Source organism: Balaenoptera borealis (assembly GCF_965194805.1).
Source record: "Balaenoptera borealis genome assembly, chromosome: 11".
NCBI lineage: Eukaryota > Metazoa > Chordata > Mammalia > Artiodactyla > Balaenopteridae > Balaenoptera > Balaenoptera borealis.
The window spans coordinates 42,411,695-42,433,795 of NC_138868.1; the positions used below are offsets into that span (position 1 = coordinate 42,411,695).

The 22,101-nt window shown below is 41.8% G+C and overlaps 1 protein-coding gene and 1 pseudogene across 3 annotated transcripts in view; one reads left to right on the forward strand and one right to left on the reverse strand.

Moving 5' to 3' along the window:
* The window catches only part of COPB1 (COPI coat complex subunit beta 1), a 31,765-nt gene extending 25,674 nt beyond the window's left edge, over positions 1-6,091 (forward strand). For both annotated transcript variants that reach the window (XM_082341463.1, XM_082341464.1), the window contains exons 18-22: positions 450-569; positions 3,310-3,455; positions 4,067-4,156; positions 5,118-5,273; positions 5,745-6,091. In XM_082341463.1, coding sequence (XP_082197589.1) covers positions 450-569; positions 3,310-3,455; positions 4,067-4,156; positions 5,118-5,273; positions 5,745-5,804 — 572 coding nt within the window. In that variant the 3' untranslated portion in view covers positions 5,805-6,091. The remainder of the gene's footprint in view (positions 1-449; positions 570-3,309; positions 3,456-4,066; positions 4,157-5,117; positions 5,274-5,744) is intronic.
* Positions 6,092-8,613: 2,522 nt separating this feature from the next.
* Positions 8,614-21,451, reverse strand: LOC309606616 (kelch-like protein 34 pseudogene; annotated as a pseudogene). Its single transcript has 2 exons — positions 21,391-21,451; positions 8,614-20,891 (listed from the first exon to the last, which is right to left on the reverse strand). The product of its transcript is annotated as a kelch-like protein 34 pseudogene (transcript).
* Positions 21,452-22,101: the final 650 nt, after the last annotated feature.

Sequence of the window (22,101 nt, forward strand, 5' to 3'; positions counted from 1 at the left end):
ATAGTTTTGCCCTGTCTTCCTCAGCATAGCTTGAGGCCTATATAAAGAACTGTGTTTCTAAGAATTTGCAGTCCTTTCTTCAGATTGTTTTATCTTTGTAATGGAGTGTATAGTTTAAGACTTAAGCTTTTGAGACGTCTGTATCCATTCACTGAAATAAAGCAGTATGCCCAGAGTACCCACCCCCGCCCACACACACACACACACACACACACATGAATTAAATATAGAATTATTCTGAGAAGCCCATTACCTTTTAAAAGAAAATGTGCATTTTGATGTGAATAATAGTGTTAAATGATTTCTTTATTTTGTCCTTATATTTGAATCATAACCCTTCTCTTGTTCCTTGTTCTGCTAGAAACTATTGAGCTATATACATTTTAAGGTTTTACGACTGGAGAGGTTAATATGTATGTCTTTTTAGCCATGTCTAAATTTTTTTTCAGGGGACCTGAAACTTGTGGAAAAGCCATCTCCTTTGACTCTTGCTCCACATGACTTTGCAAATATTAAAGCTAATGTCAAAGTAGCATCAACAGAAAATGGAATAATTTTTGGCAATATAGGTAAGGAATTGTTTTATAGCATGTGATGTTTGGATATTTTATTAACGAATTTCTGTAATGAGTAGCTGTGTGACATTTCTTGAGGACAGGACTTGAATCCATTCATTCATTCATTCATCTATGGGGCATCTGCTACGCTATTCAGTGTTGTACTATGTTCTGGATATACAGAAATGAACCAGATAGAGTCAGTGTCCTCAAACTGTCAAGCAAAAGGAGGAGATAGATAAATAATAGATTACAATACAATGTGATAACGGCTAGTTTATACACTATGTGCTTTGGGATCATAGAGGGAAAGTGCTAACAGTATAGAAGGCTTTATAAAGGAGGAAGGTATGTTATCAAAGGATAACATTTGAACTGAGTCTCAAACTGTGTATAGGCATTTGTTGCTGGAACTCCTAGGGATTAGCTTGTACAGAGGTATTCAGTCAATAAGCTTTCTTTTTTTTAAAAGCAATTTCTATGGTAGGAACAAAAAAATCTCTGTCCTCAGATAGCTTCTAGTTGAGTAAGGGAAAACAGATATGTGAAGTAGATATGTGCGGTACATAACGGTAAGTGCTATGAAAGAAGCCTGTGCTGGGTGAAGTGGAAGTCTATGAAGAGATTGTGTCAGTTCTCTCAGAGTGGTGGGGGGTTGGGAGGAAAGGTAAAGGAAAGGCATTGTGGAGGAGCTGAAGCTCAAGTGGGGTTTTAAAAGATCAGTAAATGGGCTTCAGATAGAGATTCAGTTAGAACAAATGCAAGTAGTTTGATATACCTGGAGTTTAGAGTGCGCTAGAGGGTGGTGGTAGAAGAGAAGGAGGTTGGGAAGGTTAGTGGCAGCTATATTATACTTGTCATGCTAAGAATTTCGGACTTTATCCTGGATATAGAGGGGAGCCATTGAGGAATTATTAGTGAGTGAGTTACATGATTAAATATTTCTGTGGCAGCACTAAAGAAGACTGATTGGAAGAGGCAAGAAGATTAGCTAGTAGACTTGCAGTAGCACAGGTGAGAGATGATGGAGAGTTTGAACCAACACAGTAGTGGCTGGGATGGAGAGAAGGGCTGAATATAATAGATATTAAGGAGATAGAATGTCCAGGACATGGTTACTGATTGAAGAGGAAGTGGCTAGAGCAACGCTCAGATTTCCTGCTTGGGTATGTTGGGTTGATGTTTATGTTAATCACCAAAACGGAACATAGGAGAGAAGGACAAATTTGAGAGAGATGATAAGTTAAACTTGAGGTTAAGTAATGAAGTGTCTTAAGTTATTGAAGGGCAGTTTGAGATGAGTCTGGAACTTGAACAAGAGGTCTAAAGTAGAGATGAATATTTGTTTTAAAACCATAGAAATGGAAGAAATCACCCAAAGAGGGCATAAAGAGTGAGAAGAGGGGAGATTTGAAAACCGAATCCAAGAGAACAGCAATATTAAGAGCTGTTTGGAGTTTTTATTCAGAGCAGTATTAAAGCTGGTCAGAGAAGGAGAAGCCTGCAAAGGAAGTGTGTTAGAGAAGCAAGGAAAAATTCTGAAGAAGTATCGGCAGCTGCAGAAGATCCCTAAGAGAAGGGCCCTTTGGATTTGACAATCAGTGATACTAAAACGTTTCTTATGACCTGTTTTGGGCAGTGGTGGTGGGTTGAAGGCTGCATAGGACGTGGAGAAATAAAGATAGTGAGTGTAGGCCACTCTGAGTGTACGACCTTGGTTTTGATAAGAATGAGAGAGGGCAGTAGCCAGAAGAGAAATAAAGGATGAGGGAAGATTTTTTTTTGACGATGAGAGGACCTTGACTATGTTTATAAACTATAAGGGAAGAAAGTCAGTAAAGAATATGAAGGTAAAGACGAAAGAGGTAATGATTGATGGAGTGAGGTCCTGAACCAAAGCAGGCATCACAGATGGCAGCAAGTGTGAACCTTGAAGAGCAGAGGCCATAGTTGTCTGATAGGAAAGGTAAGTAGGTGAAAGTTGATTCAGAGAAAGATACATTTATTTTTAGAGGTGGGGCTGAAAATTAAAGGAACTTATTCTTGGTAACCTTAGTTTTCTCTAAAAGTAGGGTGGGGGAATGTCAAGAAAACAGGCTAAAAAAAGGTAGGCTTCAGTCAGATTATGACTTTCTACCATGGAAGAAACAGTTACAGAAGAAAAGGTCTTGTATCATTAAGTACTATGGCTCAGCAATATTCATCCAGAAATATTAGTTAAGCATCTGCATGAGAACACTACTACCTGTGTATCCTTCTACAGTGTCTAACACTGCAACTGCTATGTAAGCACTCACTGAGTTTGAATCCTGGCCTCCACCACTTAACCAGTTCTGTGACCTTGAGCCACTTAATTAACTTCTCTTTGTTTTTACTTCTCTATAAGATGGAAAATAATAATACTATAACATAGGAATGATGGTCATATTAAATAGGTAATAATTTGTAAAACATAGAGCCCCTGAATTGGGTGATTGGGATTGACATGTATGCAGTGATGTGTATAAAATTGATGACTGATTAAAAAAAAAAAAATACTATATTACTGTCATTTTAATTACATTCATTTAAAGAAAACATATTTTCAAATTCATGTTGGTAAAAAAAAAATTAAAAAAAAAAAACATAGAGCCCACTATATAATAAGCAAAACTATTTGCTAATGTCAGAGTTGTTATTTGGAAATATTAAAAATTTTTAATTAAAATTTGCCTTTGGTGATTGGGGATCTTTTTATATGTGTATATTGCAGTTTATGATGTCTCTGGAGCAGCAAGTGACAGAAATTGTGTGGTCCTCAGTGATATTCACATTGACATCATGGACTATATCCAGCCTGCAACTTGCACTGATGCTGAATTCCGTCAGATGTGGGCCGAATTTGAATGGGAGAACAAAGTTAGTCCTTGGGAGATTTCCTTGAACTCCTTATGTTTCTTTTTGGCTAGTGTTGAGGGATTCTCTGATAAAATTAATCCCTCTAAAAAGTGTCAGATGTGAAAAGCAAAGTCATTCAATATCTGTGCTTACAAATTAGCTTTAACTGGAAAGCATGCAAGTGGTTTGGTTAAGTTATGGTTTTAAATTGGTGAGAGTAACAGTTCTATAATTAATCTGATTGTTCAAGACATTATAAACAATGTTCCATCCCTTGTATGTACGAATAGTAACTTGCCATTGAATCCAGTGTTCAGTAGAAGCTTTGCAAAGTCAGTGCCTGCTAGGGAACTTTGTTCCTGTAAGCCTTGATTTTTATTAGAAATATTTTATATACAGCATGTTGATTGTCTTTGAAGTTATCTGTATCTGAAAGTTCTGATACCAACCTACAGTTTGTTGATTTTGTAGAAGGTGTCATTTACTTTTTGTTGCCCACCCTTTCCACCTAAATACTTGGAAGGAGATTCTATGACATACGAGCGATTGTCTTTTCAACCCCAAGATAAGAAATTCACAACTTTCTTAAAGTAAGAGCTATAACCTCGACTTTTTTCTCTCCCTCTGTACAGGTGACGGTTAACACAAATATAGTTGATTTAAATGACTATTTACAGCACATATTAAAGTCAACCAACATGAAATGCCTCACTCCGGAGAAGGTAAAATTTGCCCGTGTACTTCTTAAATCTGATAGAGAGTAAGATGGTAGATTCTTGGCTTTCTTGTATTTCCTCTAGTGTATTTTGATATTATTTAGCCTGAGAAAAGCAGTGTCATTCTGGACTAGCTAAAAGAAGTTATCCCATAGAATGTATGAATCTGCTTACTGCTTTCTACTGGAATAGGAACAGTATCTGCTTGTTGCTAGTGCAGTGACCCAACTGAATAGTCACATTGGTTTTTCTTTTCAGTCTTCTCCCTTTTGGCTAAAGGCTTATTCCAAAATAGTTCACGATACTGGATTAGAAAATGTCCATGATCTCTTCTGTTGGCTCTGATTGTGGGTCATAATATATCTGCTCAAGTATGGAATTGTTGATGTACTTTGATTTTCTGCTATGTTTGTGTATGTATGAAAAAAGACTAGAAAGAAAGACCAAAAAGTGAAGACTGCCAGGGAATTCCCAGGAATTTTTTTTTCTTTATATAATTTCTGCTAACTTTGTAATATTGATTTAATCATAAAAGAATGCTGCCAGACAAGTAGGTTTTAATTCATATATTGGTCTATTGAACAAATACTCCAACAAACATTATATGCCCAGTACTCTGTGAGCTGCTGGATGTACAATAAAGAACAAAATAAAAGCAGTCTCTTCCTTCATGGAGCTCAGGGTCTGGTATGGGAGGCAGGCAGACAGCTCTAAACAAAGAACATATAAATACAAATGAGGATAGGTGCTATTTCTTTAAAATCAGTTTTTTTGAGGTATAATATAGATGCAGTAAAGCTCACACTCTTTACATTTATAGTTCTCTGAGTGTCAGCAAATTCACACAGTCATGTAACTACTACCATATGATAAGTCCTGTTTCAAGTGGTCATTTTCCTATGCTATTTGGTCTTGCTTATGTGTAGTTCTCTAGTAGAGTATTGAACTCATCACAAATTTCTTCCAGGCACTTTCTGGTTACTGTGGCTTTATGGCAGCCAACCTCTATGCTCGTTCCATATTTGGAGAAGATGCACTTGCAAATGTCAGCATTGAGAAGCCGATTCAACAGGGACCGGAGGCCCCTGTTACTGGCCACATAAGAATTCGTGCAAAGAGTCAGGTAACAGTTGGTTTTTTTTGAGATGGTCTCTGAACTAAATAAAAAGAGAAATAATTTATGTCTCTTTATTTCTATATGTAGCATCCTCTCTTACCAGTGTTTCATGCATTAGATGCACGTATATTCATAATAGTAGTATCCTTGAATAGAAATATGACTTTACTTCATTAAAATAGCCCACCTTTTGGGCCACTCATTCTGTTTGTTTGCTTAAAATCAGATTAATTCCTATTGGGTGTTTGTGACATGGGTTCTTCAGAGGTTTTTGAAATCCAAGCTGTAAATCTGGTGACTATTTGTAAATCTAGCACTAAAAGTACTTAACCAAGTAAAGTTTTGGTGAGTCTCTTTTGTACATCCTTGGTTTCATTGTTGATGTGGTATCATTGCATGGAGGCTTGGTTAAGAGAGAATAACCTACTGATTGTACATAGTTTCAATAATTATAAACATCTTCATTCTTTCTTACAGGGAATGGCCTTAAGTCTTGGAGATAAAATCAACTTGTCTCAGAAGAAAACTAGTATATAAGAATAAACAAAAAAGTCCTTGCAGCTTTACAATTAAAATTTAGGTATGGGCTTACTGGACTCCAACATATTTTGTACTCTTTTGTGCTTTATGTTATATAGAATCTGAGTTCATGCTGAATGCATTCCAGCCAATAATTTATAGCCTTTCCCTTAAATCAAGATTGATTTTAAAATTATAGTTTGTCTTTTGTCTTAACAGTTCTGAATGCTGTCCTTAAAGTATATAATGTTTCTCACATGTATCAAGACCATTTTCACAGTACAATAAACAGATCTATTCCTAAATCTTTTGTTATTTTATAAATAAATGTGTAATTACATAATTTTAGTTATGAGAAATGGATTTCTTTTAGTTGGGTTATAGATTTCTATTATAAATTTAAATTGCTATTTGAGTCATGAATATATGAACTTTATTAAGAGAATTTACAAATGCAGTGATATGAAATGAGATAGGCCTTGATTTACTTGACTGATTTTTACTAATTTAATATTCTAACATCAGTATCTGTAAGAATGCCTTACCATGTTCTAAAGGGCTTTTCTCTGAAATTTAGGTCCAGGAAGATGGTATCAAATACCTTGAGAAAACAGGTCCATCTTCATTTTAAAAGAGTACTATGAACTCTGACTAAAATAAACACACTATTAATTATCCTGAATCATAATGAAAAGTAGATAATCCAAAATAGATTTTTTAATCATTCACCTTTAGCTTTGGGTATTCTTTTACGTTTGTTAGGAATTAAATTGATTCCAACCAGTTACTTGAGCTGCACTGGGAGGATTCAACTCCAGAAGATTCAGAAAGCTGTCCTGTTTCCATGTTGCCTCTATGCCTCACTCTCACCCCTCCCCTTTTCCTCACTTTACACTAGGGCTGGGCACCATCACCTCCCAATATGATTCCAAATGCCTTTCTGAGCTGAGTTCCCTTGGGTCAGATTGTGCTGTTCTTTTGGCCCTTGCTTTCCTTGGGGATGATTGAGGTAGTCTGCTCTTTTAGCTAAGTCTGAACACTAAACTATTATACTTTGTCTTCCAGCTAGGATTCAGGCTGCATCCAGGATGAGTCCATAGATAAGGTCTGTGAAGGAGTGAAAGCAGCATCTCCTATTTCAGCACTTAAGTGAGAATGGAATGATTTGTTTGGCATGTGAAGGAGATTGATACCTTGTATGATGTCAGAAACTTTGAAGCCACTTGCTTTTTTAATCAGAGAGAACCAGAGGACTATAGGGCATTTGAGATTCGCAAAGTCAGTGGCTACCAAATGGGAAAGATACTAGGAATGCTGGAAGGGGATCAGTTTGATGCAAAGTCAAGGGTTGGAGATTTGTGATGAGAGCAGAGGAACTGATGCAACTTTGGATTAGATCATTTCCCAAGTTCTGTTCCACTGAACATAGCTTCCTTGATGTCATTAGATATGAGAGAAAAGGGATTCCATAGTTAAGTAAGTTTGGGAAAAGCTTTATACTGTCCTGTACTGGGGGTTCACCGTGCACATTAGCATACTAAAAATTTTGAGAGGCACTTCAGTAAAGAGAGCAGATTAGTTTGGTTTAACCCAGCATATCTTAATCTTACATAACCGGGGAATCCTTTTTCCATAGAACACCTATTGACAATACGTAAGGCAGGAAAAGCAGCTTAGCACATTAAACATTTTGGTTTTGTATTCACAATCAATCATTACTGCATTTTAAATCTCAAGGATGTATGCCTCTGTATGTCCTAGAATATACCTCTGTTTATACTCTCAGAAAATTGCTTAACATTCTGGGCATTTTTGTTAGGATCAGATTGGCTCACATTGCCATTTTCTTAAATTCGTAAATAAGGAGAACAAAGAGAAAAAAGTTAAAACAGTTGTTTCATTAGCATTTTATTAGCTTTGTACACTTGCTAAATGTAAACTGAGTGAGATAGCAGCACTGTTTAGAAAAGCTGTTTACACTGCTGTCTTAATAGGGATCTAAAATACATTTTATATGCTCACATTACAAAATATCATATAATTAGGACCATGATGTGTAGTAAGAGAATAAACACAGTATCTGGCACCAAGTAAGGGCTTAATATGTAAATGTATTGAATGAAAAACTGTAAATCTTACAAGAAAATTAAATGGCCCTTATATTTTGCTGTCTTGACACTAGAGGGAGCCGTATGCAGTTACTTTCATTTTGGGATTAGAAGTGATTGGAGTTTATAGAGTTATTTTTATAAGGAGAAAAAACAATATAATTTTTTATTAGTAAGGAGATTAATATTAGTGATATTTTGCTAGCTGTGAGAAACTTTTCCACATGATCTATAAATAATACAGGAGACAGGAATTCATTTCAGGATATCTAAAAAGACAAGAAAACCAAAATATTTTTTAAAATTCAAATATTATCAAGTGTGAAATATCTGTGCTATATATTGGATAAAGTAAGTGGTTCTACTGGTGACCTTTTCCTTCCACATTGGTAAATGTCCTTAGCTAATTATTTATAGCCTTTCCCTTAAACCAAGATTGGGTTTAAAATTATAGTTTGTTCTTTTGTCCTAACAGTTCTGAATGCTGTCCTCAAAGTAGGGTCAGGCATATCAGCTCCCTGCCTTACTGCCCTCTCCAGACTCTCAATGTTATCTGTTCCCACCCCCCGCCCCGCCCCGATCTCTACTCTCCACTCCCAGGAATCTCAGGAGCCTGAAGAGGAAGCCGGGTATAGTGCAGAAGTTCAGTTTAGAATCAGAGAAGTGTACAGTCCTGTCTGAACTTACTTGCTGTGTGGTCTAAGACAATGGTGAGTAGCTGATTTATTGAGTGCTTACGTGTGGCAGGCATAACACTGAGTGCTTTTTCCATGGCATATATGATCCTCCCAATGACTCTTACCAGGCAAATACTATTAATATCATCATTTACAGATGATGACTACAGTCATAAGAGCAGGTGTTACTTCTTATCAATTAAGGCTTAATATTAAGAGTTGAACTCAGATATAAAGCCAGGGTTTTATATCTGACATGAAAGCCTTGCAATTAGTAATTCATTGACACGACTGCCTCATCTCTTTGTGCCTCAGTGTCTTTGTGCCTCAGTGTCCTCATTTGTGAGGTGCTTATAATGTCTACTTCATAGAATTGATGTGAGGAATGAAATGATATAATGTATTTATGATGAATGTTTGGCACATGGTAGGTGCTAATCAATAAGTATTCATTCTATTTCTTTCCCCATTCTCTTTCCTTACACTGCAGAGAAGACAGAAAGCTATTCTCCACATGATCTTCATACCTCCCTCAGAATTTAGGTCCTAATTTTACACTACTTGAATGCTTTGTTTTTGTTTTTAACACCAGAAATTTACTTAAAAGAAGCTTTATTTCTCAAGAATTCTTTATAACAGTATTTATCATGTCAGGTTTTTTGTTTGTTTGTTTGTTTTAAAGATTTATTGATTGATTGATTGCTATGTTGGGTCTTCGTTTCTGTGCTAGGGCTTTCTCTAATTGCGGCGAGCGGGGGCCACTCTTCATCGCGGTACGCGGGCCTCTCACTATTGCGGCCTCTCTTGTTGCGGAGCACAGGCTCCAGACGCGCAGGCTCAGTAGTTGTGACTCACGTGCCTAGTTGGTCCGCGGCATGTGGGATCTTCCCAGACCAGGGCTCGAACCCATGTCCCCTGCATTAGCAGGCAGATTCTCAACCACTGCGCCACCAGGGAAGCCCTATCATGTCAGGTTTTAACTAACTTTAGCACTTTTGCTTGTAAACTGTTGTTGTCACAGCTAAATGTAACTGTCACAACCCATATACCTCATATCATGGGTGGTCTGTGATGAACATACTGTTTTTATTTGCTTTCAGGATGACAGTCGAATGACTGATTCTTTAACAACTGAGTATAGAAATATGTGCAGCCAGATTACAGTAACAATGTGATAATTAGAGTTGCTCACTTAGATCAAAAGTCACTTCTAGTAATTGACCACTTTCTCTGTCTTTTCTCTATCTCTGGCATGGCAGAATCTCTTTGATTAAGAAGTTAGTTATGCAGTGACAAAAGAAGGCAAGTGGGATTTGTGCCTTTTTTCTGGGTTCTGTGTATAATTGTGGGAGTCTGAGAAAACTATTTTTTTATTGATTGTAAAACCAACAAGACAGACAAATGAAATACAGCATGGTGGGCTGAAGCAGCCCTGAATGAGATTCTCCTAAACTGAATCTCAGTTCTCTGAGTAGCTTTCTGAGAATAGATGTATCTGTCTGGGCCTATCTCCTTATAAAATAATACAGTTAACTGACCTCCAGGGTTTCTAGTTCAAAAAATTCATACTAAAAAGCCTTGTGGGGCTTCCCTGGTGGCGCAGTGGTTAAGAATCTGCCTGCCAATGCAGGGGACACGGGTTCAAGCCCTGGTCCGGGAATATCCCACATGCCGTGGTGCAACTAAGCCTGTGCGCCACAACTACTGAGCCTGGACTCTAGAACCCGCGAGCCACAGCTGCTGAAGCCCATGTGCCTAGAGCCTGTGCTCCACAACAAGAGAAGCCACCGCAATGAGAAGCCCATGCACCACAACGAAGAGAGGCCCTGCTCACCACAACTAGAGAAAGCCTGCATGCAGCAACGAAGACCCAACACAGCCAAAACTAAATAAAAAAATAATAATAAAAATAAATAAAAACAAACAAAAAAAAGCCTTGTGTTTTTACATATACCTCTTAAACGAACTTTATAAATCAACTGGGAGATCTCCGCCTGGCTATTACCCACAGACACCTCAAAATCAACGTTATGAAATGGAACTTGTCTCACTCCTCAAACTTGTTCCACTGCTGTGTTCCCTGTCTGGTTAGTTATGCTAGAAACTCACTAGTCACCCTTAACTCTACAGTCACCCCCTATATCTCATCAGATACCAAGCCCAATGTTCTCCCTTCCTCAGTATTTTTCTAATCTTTTTTTCCCACTCCTACTGCCATTGCTCTGGTTTAGACTTTTGTCATCTTTATTGTAGTCTATTACAGTGGTCTAACAATAAACTTCACATATGATTCTAAATTTAAAGCCTACACTTTAATCCTAACCACACACGAGAGTAGCTATATGATTCCTTGACCTGGTCAGACCTTTCCCTGGTAATACCATTTTGAGAGACATAACTAAAAAAAGAAAAAAAGTCCAAAAATTGTAATATTATAAATAATGACAATTAAAAAGGAGACACCCCAAAACGGGTATTGATAAGCAAATGATGTTAAGTATATATGATGTGTACCAGAGTACTCAGTAGATAGATAAGTATTTATTGAATGACCAAATGAAGAATGTAGCTATAGAGAGAACAGGGTGTGGACACATGCCTATGAAATGTTAGGTGAGGGGGGGGAGGGATAAATTAGGAGGTTGGGATTAACATATACACACTACTATGTGGTATAAAATATATAAAATAGATAACCAACGGGGACCTACCATGCAGCACAGGGAACTATACTCAAAATTTTGTAATAACCTATAAGGGAAGAGAAAAAGAATTTTCCTATATTCATATAGATATGTATCACTGAATCACTGTGCTGTACACCTGAAACTAACAAAATATTGTAAATCAACTATACTTCAATTAAAAAAAAAAGAATGTTAGAGGAGAAAAAAGACACCACTCTGTAAGAATGTCTCCTACATTAAGATGAATCAGAATATGTTATAGATATACTGCCTGTCTGTCTCTTCAGGTGAATAAAAAATCAAAATATCACAACAGTCATATCACTAGTACATCTTGAAAATAAATGTTGTTTACCACCTTAGGTCACTGGGTGTGGCTAAGATATTTCATTAGCTAGAGTCCCTGATTCTAGCTCTTGTGATTTTTAGATCTGTAATCTTGACGTCTTGGGCCACCCAGAGAGCTAGCATCTCCTTGTAAGTAAGCACTGCCTTCTCCTATAAAGAGGGTGGAGGCTGAATCTTAACGCATAGGATTGCACCAGCCAGAACATGGGGAAAATGCTATGTGGCTCAAGGAGTCTGTCTAGGAAGATTTCTGAACTCTACTAAGCTATGCAAAGAGTTTCTTAAAGCCCAACAACATAAAAAAGTGAATTTTGTTGTAATCAAAATGTTCTCTCTCTATGAAGTTGTTTAAGGTCACACTTTTTTTTTTTTTAATGACCCCCTGCTTTCAGTAAATGTATGACTATCACTCATGCTTTGAGTAAAGGTATGACTGTGAAGAGTGTAGTTTTCAGACTTTCTCTGCTAGTACACTAGGATTCCACAAGCTGGACCAATGTGTTCCCACAGCTAAAATCAAATAATGGTGGTCTTTTTTCCCAGGTCCAAGAAAATTTGGTAGAAAGAATTTTGTCAATTTTATGTTTCTTCTCCATAAATGTTAACACATTAAAACCTGCTCCCAAATTTTAAAAGTAATAAAGAAGCATTATGGGAATGTTTGGCTAGCTGAATGTTACTTGGTCTAATAGCTCATCTTTGTGACCATATGTGCTCCTGGTGGTTTTATATTTTCTGTTAGTAACTTGTTCATTGTTCATCAAATTGAATTAAATGTGTCACTATCATGGTGGCAACAAAGGACAACTTGATTCCTAGGTGCTCCATCACTGGCCTAGGTGTCTGTGTGAAATGTAACTTATAAAATGCAGATGTTCTTAGGTAATTCATACAGACTGTATACTCATAGACACTATTTAATGAAAATAAGCCTTGGTAATAGAAGTATAAATCCAAGTTCAGGTAGTCCCTCGCTTATGCCTTCACTGTAGAGAACTATGGAAAAGCCATGGAAGAGTGTGCCCTGGTTTGGGGCACTCAACCTGTAAGTAAGATTTTCCCCGTATTCCCCAACCTAAGGCAGAAGGCAGGGACTTTCTAGGACCCCTGGGTTCTGACTGATAATGCCAGCTACATGTCTAGTGCTGTGCGTTGTCCTGAAGTTACTGAGGGTAAGATACAATTTGGTGCGTATTTTAAGGACACATAAACACCCGATCAGAGGACTGTTTAATAAGTCTTATAAAAATACACCAGCTGCTATAAGAGCACAGAAAACTGGTGACTGTCAGAAGAAAGTCTAAATAGTTTTCACAAAGACATGACATTTGAACTAAGCCTTGAAAAGCATAAATTTGCATGCTGAATGTCAGATAAGGGATGGGGAAGAAGGAAGGCCATTCCAGCCACAGAACAGTTGGATAAGTCACAGAAGTGCATAGCACAGAGAGGCGGGTTCTTCTCAACATAGGGTGTGTTGGGGGCAGACGGTGAGACTGGAGATAGTAGACAAGGGTCAGATCATGAAGGCCAGGCTGAGGCATTTGAACGTCATCTTGTAGAGAATGAAGTACTAAGGATTTTAAGAAGGCAAGTGAAACTATCAGATTTGCATTTAGAAAAACCTCTGGCTACGGTTTGGAGAATAGATTGGGGTCATGGGAGACCAGTTAGGAGCCTGTCATAGGAGTCAAATCAAAAATTATTTTGACAGAATAAGATGTGGAGGGTGGGACAGCATGGGGGCAGGTAGAAGCCTTAAAAAAAAAAGTTACAGGTTTGCCTAAGGGCAAATGCTGCTCCAGTAAGGCAGGCTGGGTTACCAAATCTGCTTTTCCTCATATATAAAATGGGAATGATTATCCTTACCCTACACATCTGAAAGGGTTACTGAAATTGCAATAAAATGTAATATGTAAAGTTGTGTACAAATGAGTGACAGAGTGGTTATAATAGTATTTTCATTGTGATCTTCATCCACAGCACATATACCATGGGGCTGAACCATGTGAAATTGCCTCTTTTATGAGCTTAAAAAAAAAAAATCAAATAATAGCAATGTCATTTGCTTCAGCCTAATAGTTTGTGGGTTACTTAGTTTTTCCTGTTACTTCCTGCCTCCTTTTAGGCCATATTATTGCCTTCTCTCTCTTTTTTTATTTTTAAAGATGAGCAATACATTTCATCAAGGGGATTTCCAGGAATGCTAGGGAGGCAAGTGTGGTAGAAAATGTGCAGGCTTTGGAGTCAAATAAACCTGGAATCAGATTTTCCTCTGTAATTTATTTACTGTGATCTTGGGCAAGTCAACCTGCTTCAGCCTAATTTTTTTCATCTGAAAATGGAAATAAATAATGCCTGCCTTGCAGGGTTATTAAATGAGAAACTTCATGCCATTAGTATGTGGCATGTAAAAGGTGTCAAATAAGTCTCAACTCTTCCCTACGCACCCCCTCCTCATTTGTCCTACTTGTTCACAGAGGGTGTGGCATAGAACTCTAGCTACCTGCTTCTTTGCGTCCCAGAAAAGCTGAGTTACAGCTATATACCAGGAATTTTGGTGTGTGTGAAAATTTTTCAGTTGTCGTAACTTCAGGCCAAAACCTTTTAAATGAAGTGACCATTTAAACTATCAAACATCATTCCATGGAATTGCTTTAGTGCACAATTTGTGTCAAATTTTTCCAGAATGCCACAAGCCTCATCACTTTTCATATCATTCAGGAAGTTACTCATTTAGCCCAGACTTCCAATAAACTCATACATACAGACTGTGTCATATTCCCCTGGAAGTGTCATCACCCTTTTATTTTTTTCTTTTAATATGATAACTGCTTTTTGCAAAGGAAATAGTATTGATTTCCTTATATTCCTGACTCTGAATCCAGCCCCAAAATGTGAACTCACAATTGCTGACCCTCCACATTCCTGGATCCCAGTAGCACAATTGGATTTCTGCCTCAGTTTCCCTGCTTAATATTTTTGTTCCCTGATGAGTTTTGATTTTGATGAGCTCCTACTTTGTGCAAGTCTATTCTTGTCACAACTTGTATATGGTGAACAAGCCAGACAAATCTTTGCATTCATGAGCTTACATTTTTGTGACAACAATCAAATAAGGTGTTTTCAGAGTGGATAAGTGCTATGAAGGAAATAAATAGGCTAATGGGATAGATAGTGGCTGGTAGATGGGGGGTAACTTAAAAGGGTTTTCAGAGAAGTAAGGAGGTTAAAAGACCCTGAGGTGGAAGTGAGTTTGGCATATCTGAGGAACCAAATGGCTATTTTTTTTTTTTCTTTTTTTGCAACAGAGGGATAAAATGGTGGAGATGCAGTAGGAGAGATAGACAGGGGAGAGACAAAAATTGTTCTCTGAACTCGGGCCTCCAGCTCCCCTAGAGGGTTGGATTCTGCATCTAGGCACGCCCAAGACCTTCCTTTCAACCAGAAGTGTGCCATCCAGAAGTATGCTGTGACTGCCAATCTGAATCCATATCTATTTCATGGAAACTGGCTGCCTTGCCCAATCCCCTTGAATTTGCCCCTGGCTGAAATCAAGCCAGAGTCCTTGATTCTCCCCTAAGTGATGGCCTTTTTTAACTTAAAAATTAATTACTGCTAAATAATGTCTGCTCACTGAAGATAGAAAATGAAGAAAGGCAAATTTTTTTTTTAATTGTCCACAGTCTCACCATCCAGAGATAAATTCTGGTTAGCATTTTGGGATATAGCGTTTCAGATATGTATTCATTTATATTTTTATTTTATTCAAAAAATGATCATAATGTGACCTTTTCATATAAATGATATAAATTTCTATATCAACAAGTCAATGTCTGCATCTACATTACTTTAGTTTCGGTCACGCTGATGATATACCACAATTGATTCAACTCATTCACGGTTTTGAGAGCTAATAAAGTTATAATTATGACAATCAGAGTAGGTAATACAGGTTAGGAATGCTGGTAAATTTTACACACATCATTTCTGAGGTACAGATTGTTAAGTGACTTGCCTAACACCACACAGATAATAAGTAACAGACAGCTGAAGAAGAAATGACATCTGCTGAGCAGGTACTGTTGGCTAGGTGTGGTGCTTGTCTCAGCAGGAAGATAACTTCTGCTATTTCCCTTCAACCTCACAGGGTAGAACTCTGTAGCCCTTCAGTGACTGGAGTGGAGATAGGCATCTGCATGTCCACTCCCACCAAGACTGCATATAGTGTGTACAGAGATCAAGGTGCTGTTAGGAGGAAATGGATGCTGGACAGCCAAAATTTGGCTGTCATTATTCTCATGCCTTAGGCTGCAGTCCAGGTCCCATGTTCCGGTGTCCTTCCAACAGGGCTCCCCCAAACTAAGGCCCTCACCTCTTACCTTCTCTGAGGCTCAGTTTCGTCATCTATAAAATAGATAGGCCATGGTTTTTATTACTGTTGGCTATTAAGCATGACAAGGGCCCAAGTTTCTGGGAATGAGGTTGGTCCTCACCAATGCCCTTTGAAAAAATGAGAAGGGTACCATCAGAGTTTGGGAACTAAGGGACTGAGGAGGAAGGGAACCAGACAGGATCTGGTTTTTCCTCAAGGTTATTGAAGGAAACAGTGAGGGGAGATGGGGTGTGCGACAAGTCATGATTCCTTTGAAGCCCTGCTGGTTTCCTGGGAGAAATGCTCACAAGTTGACCTGCTGGCCTCTCATTGGTTCCCATATAAGGCAGGGCAGTCAGCCAGTAACAGGCATCATCAGACAATTGGGAAGAGGCTAGGAGGCGGAAACAAGCATGATGCCTCATATCTGGGGGATCTGAGCTGTGCCTTTGCACCCGGACAGTAAGTTGTTGACAGCAAACTGCAAAGGGACTAAGCAAAAATGGTGTCGTTCCCATGGCAGCCAGGCCCTTAGCAAAGCAGAGAATAAGCTCCTCTGTGGGACCAAAGAGGCTTTTTTTCCCTTTCCAAGAGCACTGGGGAGGTGGCATGTAACTACCTGTTTGTGGCCCTGGGTTCTATGTGGATTTCCACCACTAACTTACTTGGCATGGCATATCCTCTTCTCTGGCTTAATCTTCAATTCCCAGCTCACATGCCACTTGTACTACAGAGCTCTCTCAGGTTCTCCCTAGTTGTTCTTTCTTCTGTGCTCACACAACACTCTCTGTTCCAATATTACACCACATAGCACAGCTCAGCATGTTACCGCTCTGTCTCCTGCATTAGTCTATAAACTCCAGCGGTGTGGATTGTGTCTGATTCATCTTACTATCCCTTTCCAGCTCAGTAACTAACATGGGATTAGCACTCAGTGAGGTTTCCTGAATAGATGAACCTGTAAAATGGAGAGAGCCTTTGCCCCACCTTCCTCCCACACTGTTCTAAGGTGAGAGTCAAGAGTTAAAGAACTTTCATCCACAGGCTACCATTAACTCACTGTACCATAATGATAATAACTCACATGTGGGCAACACTTTACAGGTTGCAATGCAGTTTTGCATCTGATTCTGTATTCGATCCTCATAGTAAGCCGGTTATGACTTTGATCAGTTCGCAAATGTGAAAACTGAGCTCAAAGAGGTGAAGAAATTGGCTAAGGATGCTCAACAAGTAAGTGATGGGGCAAGAAATGGAACTCTGATCTCTGACCCAGAGGCTGCCCTCTCTTTATTACATGTTGTTACTTTTACTTTCACTGCTGGAACCACCCTCAATCTGTTGGAAAACAAGTAAACAGACGAAAACCTCTCCTATAAACTGTAAGTTCATGGCAGATTACTCTCTTCATCTAAAGAAAACTTGCTAAGTGGTAACTTGGCTCTCCCTCAAGGTCATACCTCCTCTATGTTCTCTTCCAGTCTCACTGTCTCTCTTTTTTTTTTTTAATTTCACTGTAGTTTTTCACTATGCATTTATTTATTTATTTTATAGAAATTATTTTATTTATTTACTTTTGGCTGCGTTGGGTCTTCGTTGCAGCACGCGGGCTTTCTCTAGGTGCGGTGAGTGGGGCTACTCTTCATTGCAGTGCGTAGGCTTCTCATTGCGGTGGCTTCTCTTGTTGCAGAGCACGGGCTGTAGAGCGCAGGCTCAGTAGTTGTGGCGCACGGGCTTAGTTGCTCTGCAGCATGTGGGATCTTCCCGGATCAGGGCTTGAACCCATGTCCCCTGCATTGGCAGGAGGATTCTTTTTTTTTTTTTCTTTTTTTTCCTTATAAAGCACCTATTTTATTCATGCAGTCCTCATCACATTTCTTTGTGACCTAATCACACAGCCGCCACCACCCCGCCACCCCACCCCCGGTTACAAGTTTTAACTTTGTCACTCCATTGGTGGTACAAGCCAGAAGAAGCACCTGTCCAGTGTATACAAGAATCTTCTCTGAGATCCTACAAAATCAAGCTGGTTTCCCATTTACCTGACAGGAACTTTAAAATTTCACCTACTCCTCTTTAGTTTCTCTGTGATTCTTTTGGGAATGTGGGGCAGAGGGTGGGGGGGGGGTACCATTAAAAATAAACTTAAAAAATATTTTTTTACAAATATTACCTACAGCATGTCTGCAGAATGAACATTTAAAGAGGATGAACAAAATAGAGTTTTGTTTTTGTTAGGTGTTCCACTAAACCAAAGAAGCCTGATTATTATGGCTAAGGGCTGCAGAAATAAAACCAATGAGCTGCCAAAAGCCAGGGCAAAAGCAGACTAGGGTAAGTAAGGATGAAGTACAGAAAAACTTAACCTAGGTTATTTTCTCAAAAAAAAAATGGTGCTTTCTTAGAGATTTTTTCCCTCTCAGTTCTATATCTATATTAAACCATCAGAGCAGAACTATAACCATGATTCTGGATCATAAAATCATAATTCTCCCTACAGTGATTGCATGTGTTTAACCAAGGCACTTTCCCTTCACTATTTATTCAGATAAATATTTATTTATTCAGATAATGCCATCTTCTAGAACCATTTATTACAGTCTTTATAGCTAACAATTTTCTGGTCTTGTACATAACTTCTTATGGTACGTTTTTTGGCTGTTTGGCACAGAAGTAATCACTGTTTAGCGCCTGGGAAACACTAACTACAAGAGGGAAAATAGGGTCATGTTTTATTTTCAAAGTCCATCTCTAGCCCAGCATGAGAATTTCTAGAAATCCCCAGTTCAATGAAGATGATTCATATATCCTTCTAAATTTGACCCGTCCTGTCTCCCATTCTCAGAGTAAGGGGAAATGTTCCTCTTTGACCAAGCCTAAGGAAAAGCCCACGCACGGGTTGCTCTGTAAGCCTGGTCAGGGGCGACTTGCTCACTAACCCATTAAGCCCAGCACTAAATCTGGCGCCTCTCCGGCCTCTCCCTCCCTCTCCTCATCCCCACCCTCGGCCAGCTGCAGCACTGCGCACTGCAGGCCGCTCCAGGCCCAAGGCAGCGCGCAGCCAGTGTCCTCCCAGCGGTCCAGGTCGAGGTCATAACCCACCACATTGCGGGTAGGCACCTGGCGTGAGTCCAGCAGCAGCACCGTCTCCTCCACCACGGCCAGCCTATAGCAGAAGCGGTCGTAGGGTAGCGGCCGCAGCCGAGTCCACTGGTCGGTGCCGGGGTCGTAGCGCTCGATTTCGGAGAAGGGCTCATAGCGCCCCAGAAAGGCGAACACCGCGCCGCGCAGTGCGGCCATGTGGTGCCCGAAGCGGGCCGTGCCCATGGGCGCCCTCTTGCTCCACGCCTGCTCCCCGGGGCCCAGGGAGAACACGTCCCGGAGGCTGCTCGCGCCGCCCTCTCCTCTCCCCGCCTTGCCCCCGGAGACGTACACGGCGCCGCACTTCCCGACGGCCCCGGCGTGGCCGTGCAGGGCCCGCGGCAGCGCCCCGGCCGCCGTCCAGCGGTCCCGGCGCAGGTCGTACATCTCCACTGAAGCCAGCGCTTCGCCGCCCGCGCCCAGGCCCCCGACGGCCAGGAGCCCCTCGGCCACGGCGCCGCACCAGAAATGGGACCGCGCTTCCCGCATAGCGGGCACAGTCGTCCAAGCGTGAAAGCGCGGGTCATAACGGTGCACTTGGGCCATGACCGCCCGCAGGCCGTCGGCTGTGGGGGAGGAGCCGCCGCCCGACGGGCTCTCCACGCCGAGGACGAGCAGGAAGTTGCCCGCGGCACACACGCTGTGCCCCAGTAGCGGAGCGGGAAGCCGCGTGAGGCTGCGCCACCGGTGGTTGTACACGTCAAAGGCCACCACGTCCTGGGTAAGCTCCCACTCCTCCTCCTCCTCCACCTGCTCCTCTTCCTCGGGCTCCTGCGCGGCGCCCCTCCCCCTGGCTGCCCGCCGGGGGACCACGACCTCCTCGGTCACCACCTCCCGCCCCCTGCACCCCCCGACCAACAAGATGCGGGTTTGGGGGCTCCGGACGGTGGTCTGCTCGCCCTGCATGAGCGGCTGGCGGGAGGGCGACGTGTGGTAGTTGAGGGCCTGGATGATGAGGCCCTTGACCTGGGAGGGCAGGGTGAGGCCGGAGCCCGAGTACACGCGCCGCAGCATGTCGGTGGGCACCAGGCCGAAGCGGACGCGCTCGAGCAGCGCGGCGCAGTGGGCCAGCCGTTCGCCCTCTTGCTCCTGCCGCAGCCAGGCCAGGGCCAGGGCCAGGGCCAGGCCCAGGCCCAGTAGCCGGGCCTCGGGCACGCGCGCCACGTCAGGGGCACCCAGCACGGCCCTCAGCGACGCGGGGTTGAGCTCCAGCAGCCCGGCAGGGCCCGCGCCCCGCGCCAGCAGCTCCCGCAGGTGGCTCACAGTGCAGCGCTCGGCCGCGCCCAGCGTGTGCACCAGGCCGAAGCGCGCCGCCACGCTGGCGGCGAAGCAGCAGTTCTCCGGGCCTAGCTGGCGCTCCAGGTAGCAGCCGCACAGCCCCAGGGCCTCGGTGACCTGCAGGTAGCTGGCGGCCTCCAGCGTGTCCTCCACGGTGTCCATGGAGAGCGGCAGCCAGGCGGTGTAGATGAAGTCCAGCAGGCGCTGCAGGCCGGCCGCCAACGGCACATGCAGGTGGATCACGGGCGCCCGGGATTCCCGGGTGTGGCTCTTGAACAGGGCCCTGAAGTAGTCGCTGGAACACGCGAGGAGCGACCTGTGCGCCGGGAACTCGTTGCCCTCGGTCTCCAGAGTCACGTCGCACAGGAAGCCCTCGGCGCGCAGTGCCTGGTAGCCAGTGAGCAGCGCGCCGCCATGAGCTTTGCAGTAAGACAGGAAGTCGGCAGGAGGATTCTTAACCACTGCGCCACCAGGGAAGCCCCTCTTCCAGTCTCTTGATTAGAAGCTACCTCACATATTCCACTGGAGCCTCCACTGGCAGCCTCGTCATTCCCCATTGACACTAACCTACCACCACATTTCTATCACATGCAAAATTCACTTCTCCTTCGAGGCTTATGCCATCCAGCTCAGCCCATCAGACATTCTGTCCTGGGGCCTCGACTCTTGAATGAGTGATCCAAGGATGGAAGGAACAAGGGGAGGGCCTGTGTTTGAGGCTCATGCCATTTATGCTACCTTCTGACCACCTCTGTCCCTAAATTCTCTACTTCAAGTCCTGCCATCACCCAGATGACTGTACCACGTGAAGCCATTTAACATCCTAGCCTCTTTCTTCCATAGTGTTGGCAACAATAACCACCACTTCACACCACGGTTATACCCTGGGCCTTCTCTAGACCTGGAGCCACTCCACTGTAGGGATCTTAAGATCTAGTATACTAACCCTCTGACTGTCATCTCCTGGCTCCCTAGCTCTCTCACTCTTACCCCACCGCACCTGCCCCTTGGCATCCAGGATACCACCAGGCTTCTGTCCTCCCAAGTCCATCACTTCCCTTAATACTTCCCTTCCTTCCCTACTCTGCCTAGATTTTAGAGCACAGCATGAAAGCCAGCATTATCCTCCTTCTTCCATCATACCTCTTTTGAAAACTCTAAACTTCATATCAGTGCAACCTTCTGCTTTCTCCACCTCTATACCTGCGGTGCTGAGTTCAATCACACAGATTGGGTCTAAAGCAATTCTGTGGTCTTTATCCTTGACAAGACTCTCAGAGGTATTGCAACCTTGGTCATCTCGTCACAATAGATATGAATTCATTAATTAACAAAACTGATTTATTTATCATCTGTTATACACCAGGTGATGTGCTACGTGTTAAACATATAACAGTAGACAGAAACAGCAGACGCAGTGCCTACCTTCATAGAATTATAGTCTAGAGGAAGAGAGAGACCTTGTCCACTATATACAAACATATAATTACGGTTGTGAAGAGGGCTGCAAAGGAAAAAACTCCCAGGTACAAGAGCATACTATATGAAGAGGTACCCTAGTCTGAAGGGTCAGGGAAGGTCTCCCTGAGAAAGTGACATTTAATTTCCGGCCTAAAGGAAGAGTTCAAATTAGCTTACTGAAAGGAGCAGAAGCAGAATGGAAGGGCTTTCCAAGTAGTGGGAAGGGTATCTGTGAAGGGC